We start from the raw sequence: 6812 nt of genomic DNA on the forward strand, positions 1-6812 counted from the left end.
ACCTTCCCTTAGCTGTCATTCTTCTGGTCGCCAGCTTCGATGGCGGAGTCGAATTAGTAATTCCACTAAATTACGATTTTAGTGTGTTTCGTCGTTAAAAATTATGATCGCCGCTGATACACAACAAATGTTATTCCCTACAGTTTCCGACGTTGTGTTTGTCATAGAATCCACAGCAAATCTCGCCGCTCACAAAGACATCTTAAAGACATCGTACATCCAACCAACACTCGAGTAAGTAAATTGCGTTCTTGGTATTTAAAATGGCGGCCCTGTTCCTGTTTTGATGTTTTTTCCGACTTCTTTTGTTCGTTTATCCGGCATATGTCCATTTATCCGGCATATGCTCCTTACATATTGATATCAATAAGTTCACACGATACATTTTTTTTGCAAGATCAACTTCTAACGTAGTCGTTGTGGGGGATCGGATCGACTAGTCACGACTAGCTAGCGCGAGTAAGCGAGTGCGCGCACCGGGACCACTCTTTTTAAGTAGTACCCGACTTTTTAACCCTAAACCTAATTTTTTAACCCTAGGTACTACTGGGGTACTACTAGCGAACAGTGGTCCCGGTGCGCGCATCCGCGTTAGCTAGTCGTAAGTAGTCGATCCTACAACGACTTGCAGGTATGTTTGTATTTCAAGGCTGAATAACGTATCAAAGGAAATTAAATAATATTTTTGGAACAAAGTAAATAATTTTTAAAACTAAGTATATAAATTATTATTTTTTTATAAACAAACTATGGTTAGGGTTAAAAAGTCGGGTACTACTTAAGAAGAGCGGTCCCGGTGCGCGCACTCGCGTACTCGCGCTAGCTAGTCGTGACTAGTCGATCCCCACAACTACTACCTAGCAAAGTAAAATAAAACACAAAATAAATAATGTTTTTACACAAAGTTTGGTGCCCCAGCATGGCCGCAGCCTTCGGTCTTAAACATTTTTAAGGATTTAAGGAAAGTTAATTTTTTTTAAAACAAAGTAAATAAAACAAAAACAAAGTAAGGATCGACTAAATAGTACCGGGTTTTTGTTTTGCCGAAAACGGGTAGTGTATGTATTCTGGGGCACCTCTCTTTGAAAAAGGCATTTTTTTGAAAAAATTCTTTGGATTCCTTCTTTTTCAGTCATTTGTTTATTTATCTGTCTATTTATTCCTGTCCGTTTATTCATAAAAATATATTTGTCAACAAAATGTAGCGGTCCTCTAGAAGACGGTGTCACTGTTGTTTTTAACCCCAGGAAGACATATCTATCTCTTTATACACATATCTATATTCTTATTGAATTTAAAATTTTGAAAACGTGGTTTCTTGCATATGCGAAATATCCGTCATCTAAAACATACGGGGAAAAAAATTTTTTGAAAAAGTTCAAAAATTTTAAAGTGGTGGGGAGGAGTGGTGTTTGGGATTTTTTTTTTGCATATTCGTAATCTCCAACATCTTAGGAATCCGAAAAAGTTTTTTTTTTTTCCCAAAAAATGCATTTTTCAAAGAGAGGTGTGAAACTGCATTAGCTCCCGTATTCTTTACCTCCGCCAAATATACATACAAATACATATGAACATATAATAATGGTTTCAAATTTTGCCACAAGGGCATGAACATATAATAATGTACATGACTATATAACGAAAATATAAAATTGTATGCGAGTGCTTGAACTCGGTACATCCGTGTTGGAAACGAGAAGGAAGAAAGTTATAGATACATGGACAATATGTGACAATTTGCATAATTAACCCACAAAGCACTGGGATTTGCTCTTACATAGCATGGACTGCTGAGCTCATTTTATGAAAATGAGACTACCATGCACACATAAAAAAAAAAAATAGTTAAATATCTTTTTAGTATAGGCGTAGGAGTGGCTGTGTGGTAAGTAGCTTGCTTACGAACCACATGGTTCCGGGTTCAGTCCCACTGCATGGCACCTTGAGCAAGTGTCTTCTACTATAGCCTCGGGCTGACCAAAGCCTTGTGAGTGACTTTGGTAGTCGGAAACTGAAAGAAGCCCATCGTATATATATATATATATATGCGTGTGTGTGTTTGTGTGTCTGTGTTTGTCCCCCTAGCATTGCTTGACAACTGATGCTGGTCTGTTTACGTCCCCGTAACTTAGCGGTTTGGCAAAAGAGACCGATAGAATAAGTACTGGGCTTACAAAAGAATAAGTCCCGGGGTCGAGTTGCTCGATTAAAAGTAGTGCTCCAGCATGGCCGCAGTCAAATGACTGAAACAAGTAAAGAGTAATATGTGTGTGTGTGTGTATATGTTTGTGTGTCTGTGTTTGTCTCCTCAACATCGCCTGACAACCAATGCTGGTGTGTTTACATCCCCCGTAACTTGCCAAATGTTCTTGGGGGTGGATAAAGTATTCCTGTCCAGCTCCCATATAAACAGTTCCTTCATCGGAACTCGTGAAAGTGAAATTAAAGTCTATTATGTGTTCCTTTATGAAGGAACTTTATATGGGAGCTGGACAGGAATACTTTATCCACCCCCCCGTAACATTATCCCGAAACGATTGTAGGATGAATATTAGACCTTATCTCTTCCATGTAATACTTATAATTCTTTTTTAATTATTTATATTGTCCATGTATCTATAACTTACTTCCTTCTCATTTCTAACACGGATGTACTGAATTCAAGCAATCGCATACCATTTTATATTTTCGTTATATATTCATGTTCATATGTATTTGTCTGTATATTTTTATGTATTTTTGTGTAATTCTGTACACGCATATATATTATTTTTACAGTTTTATGAGATTTGCCTTAAGTACTCTGATGTTATAAAGGAAAATTGTTTATTGTTTACCTGAATTTTGTGTCTTCTATCGATGACTATATTATTCGTATAGCTCAAATTTTGAGGACCACATTGTTGTTCTATATATGGAATTAATTCCTTCATTCTTTGTGTGTATGTGTGTCTATATATATATATATATATATATATATATATAATATATATATATATATATCTGACTGGCCCTCGTGATGGTGGCATGTAAAAGCACCCACTACACTTTCGGAGTGGTTGGCGTTAGGAAGGGCATCCAGCTGTAGAAACTCTGCCAGATCAGATTGGAGCCTGGTGCAGCCGCTGGCTCTCCAGACCTCAATCAAATCATTCAACCCATGCTAGCATGGAAAGCGGACGTTAAATGATGATGTGTGTGTGTCATCATCGTCATACGTCCGTTTTCCATGCTGGTGTGGGTTAGATGGTTTCACACGGAGCTAGCTAACCAGGTGCTGTCCAGACTCCATTTGTCTGTTGTGGCAAGGTTTCTACAACTGGATGCCCTTCCTAACACCAACCACTTAAGAGTGTGCTGGGTGCTTTTTATGTTCCACAGGTACAGGTGCAGCACTGGCATGGGTTTTTTTTTAAGTGGCTCTGGCACCTGGAAGGACAAGTCTTCTTTATTTGGCTGCAACTTCTATTAAATTAAGGGACTGCAGAAAGGGCCTCTCATAAGATCTTAGGCACATTTAATAGCAATATTGCACTGTTCATTACAGTATAGACATATTTATATATAATCTTTTATTCTTCCATGCTGGGGTACTACCTTGAAGAGTTTTTAGTTGAATGAATTGACTCTGATACTTATATTTTTGTTAATCCTGGATCTTACTCTATTGGTTCCTTTTGCTGAGCTACTAAGTTACAGGGATGTAGAGACAGCAGCACTGGTTGTCAAGTTGTAGTGAGGGACAACGCAGACATAAAGAAACACGCACACACACACACACACACATATACGATAGGCTTTTTTCAGTTTCCGTCTACCAAATCCATTCACAAAGCTTTGGTTGGCCCAAGGCTAGAGTAAAAACCACTTGCTCAAGGTACCACACAGTGATACTGAACTCAGAATCATGTGGTTGAGAAGGAAATTTTACACCACACAGCCATACCTCATAACCATCATAATTTTTAATTATTTCATTCATTTTAAACCGATATCTTTTTTTTCTCTCTAGATATTTCAATGGCGGCCCACCTGATCCCACAGATTATGGATGCGATGTAAGTTGAAAATATTTGTAAACTATTTATTTATTTGCTTTTATAACATATCACGGCACCGACCAGACCATCAGATGTACCCCACTGGTCAGAGTGCGCTTCCAATTCTGTCTTGATTGCTCCATTCTTTTCCACCTTGATCCAAATCACTTAACCCAGTTGCCTTCCCTTTGTTGTGAAGGCCTTCCAAGTGACCTTTTCTGACCGCTTGGTTGGATACCACTTGGTATTTGCACATGTCCACCTGCTCTTTGTGAGCCTTGCAACATGTCTGACCCTACAGAACTTATGCTTTTGTAGTCATCATCATCACCATCATCATCACCATCATCATCATTTAATGTCTGTTTTCCATACTGGCATGGATTGGATGGTTTGACAGGAGGTGACCAGCTGAAGGGCTGTTCAGGCTCTCTGTCTGTTTTGGCATGGTTTCTATGGCTGGATGCCCTTCCTAAAACCAACCACTATACAGAATGTACTGGGTGCTTTTAATGTGGCGCTAACACTGGCAAGTTTTGTTTTGGCATGGTTTCTGTGACTGGATTCCCCTCCTAACTTCAACCACTTTACAGAATGTCCTGGATGCTTTTACGCATCACCAGTACGAGTGCTTTTTATGTGGCACCAGCTCTTACAAGCCTGCAAGATTAGTGATGCTCAGCTGGAGAGGGTAGTAGGGGACGAGCCCATATGCAAGAGCAACCACCATGCTTTTACTTAGCTTGATATGTCTTTTTAAGCACAGCAAACTGCCAGGAGTCTCGGTCCCCTGTCAACCCTTCTGCATTTTTTATTACAATTGTTTAAAACTCTTTATTATTTTTGCAGTTCAGTTGCACATTGTACGCACTGGTGGCCTTCCATTCTGCTGACATTGCACCAGAGCCTGCTGCACGATGTTATGCTCCTACTACGAACATTCATACATTCCTTGGATGGTTTGATGGAATTCCGTAAGTTATTTTTTTTTATTATTATTATTATTATTATTATTATTATCATCTTATAAGGCAGCGGGCTGGCAGAATCGTTAGCATGCTGGGCAAAATGCTTAGCGGTATTTCGTCTGTCATGATGTTCTGAGTTCAAAATGCCATTGGGGTCAACTTTGCCTTTCATCCTTTTGGGATTAATAAATTAAGTATCAGTTAGGCATTGGGGACAATGTAATCGACTTAATCCCTTCCCCCAAATTTGAAGCCTTGTGCTTCCAGTAGAAAGGATTATTATTATTAATGTAAGGTGGCAAGGTGGCAGAATCGTTAGCACACCAGGTGTAATGCTTAGCAGCATTTCGTCTGTCCTTATGTTCTGAGTTCAAATTCCACCAAAATTGAGTTTGCTTTTCATCCTTTCAGGGTCAATAACATAAGTACCCATTAAATAATGGGGTTGATGTAATCAACATACCCCTTCCCTGAAATTGCTGGCCTTGTGCTAAAATTTGAAATCATCGTCATTATTATTGTTGTTGTTGCTGTTATTATTTAAGGTGGAGAGCTGGCACAATTGTTACCACACTGGGCAAAATGCTTAGCAGTATTTTGTCTGTCCATAAGGCGGTGAGATGGCAGAAGGGCTAAGTGCTTAGTGGTATTTCATCTGCCGTTACATTTTGAGTTCAAATTCTGCCAAAGTCTACTTTGCCTTTCATCCTTTCGGGGTCGATAAATTAAGTACTAGTTACGCACTGGATTCGATGTAATCGACTTAATCCCTTTTCTGTACTTGTTTGTCCCTTCTGTGTTTAGCCCCCTTGTGGGCAGTAAAGAAATAAGTATTTTGTCCGTCCTTAGCATTCTAAGTTCAGATTCCAAGAAGGTTGACTTTGCCTTTCAAGATCAATAAAATAAATACTAGTGGAGCGCTGGGGTCATTCATCACCATCATTTACTGTCCGTTTGACTGGACTAGCATGCTGGAAGGCTGCACCAGGCTCCAGTCTGATTTGGCATGGTTTTCTATGGCTGGATGCTCTTCCTAACGTCAACCAGTCTGAGAGTGTAATGGCTGTTTTTACGTGCCACTGGCATTGGTGTCATTTGCACAAAACTGGTATCTGCCATGACTGATTTTGTTCGGCTTGATGATGGGTCTTCTTCTTAAGCATGGCATAATGCTAAGGGTCTTGGTCATTGCTTCCATAAGGCCCAACACTCAAAAGGAACCCGGCCACTTTTCCTCCATGGGGCCCAATGCTTGAAAGGAACTCAGCCACCATGCCTCTGTGAGACCCAACACTCGAAAGGAACTCAGCCACTTACCTCTTTGAGGCCCTATGCTCAAAGTCACCTTGCCTTTTTGAGGCCCAACACTTGAAAGGAACTCAACCCCACTTGCCTTGCAGTCATTGTAATCAACTAACCCCTTCCCTCCCAGATTTCAGGCCTTGAGCTAATAACAGGAAGGATTATTATTATTTAAGGTGGTGAGCTGGTAGAATCAGTAACATACCGGGCAAAATGCTGGTAAGCATTTTGCTTGTCCTTATGTTCTGAGTTCTAACTCCGCCAAGGTTGACATTGCCTTTCATCCTTTTGGGCCCAATAAAATAAGTACCAGTTGCGTGCTGGGGTCAATGGTAATGGACTTACTCACTGCCCCAAAATTGTTGGCCTCATATCAGATTTTGAAATCATCTATAATACATTAAAAGTCATATTGAATCTTGCTTGCTTGCAATGTCACTCAGCCAAACTGGCACATAATGGGAAAATACTATGAATTAATAAATCTCAGAGCGAGTTATAA

General features: G+C 39.8%; 1 protein-coding gene across 27 annotated transcripts in view; it reads left to right on the top strand.

Moving 5' to 3' along the window:
- LOC115213775 (mediator of RNA polymerase II transcription subunit 25) overlaps window positions 1-6812 on the top strand; it is a 116720-nt gene continuing 109908 nt past the window's right edge. For all 27 annotated transcript variants that reach the window (XM_036504534.1, XM_036504535.1, XM_029782604.2 and 24 more), the window contains exons 1-3: window positions 1-234; window positions 4013-4058; window positions 4890-5014. In XM_036504534.1, the coding sequence (XP_036360427.1) occupies window positions 104-234; window positions 4013-4058; window positions 4890-5014 (302 nt within the window). In that variant the 5' untranslated portion in view covers window positions 1-103. The remainder of the gene's footprint in view (window positions 235-4012; window positions 4059-4889; window positions 5015-6812) is intronic.

The sequence above is a fragment of the Octopus sinensis genome, linkage group LG7 (genome assembly GCF_006345805.1).
Source record: "Octopus sinensis linkage group LG7, ASM634580v1, whole genome shotgun sequence".
Classification (NCBI taxonomy): Eukaryota; Metazoa; Mollusca; class Cephalopoda; order Octopoda; family Octopodidae; genus Octopus; species Octopus sinensis.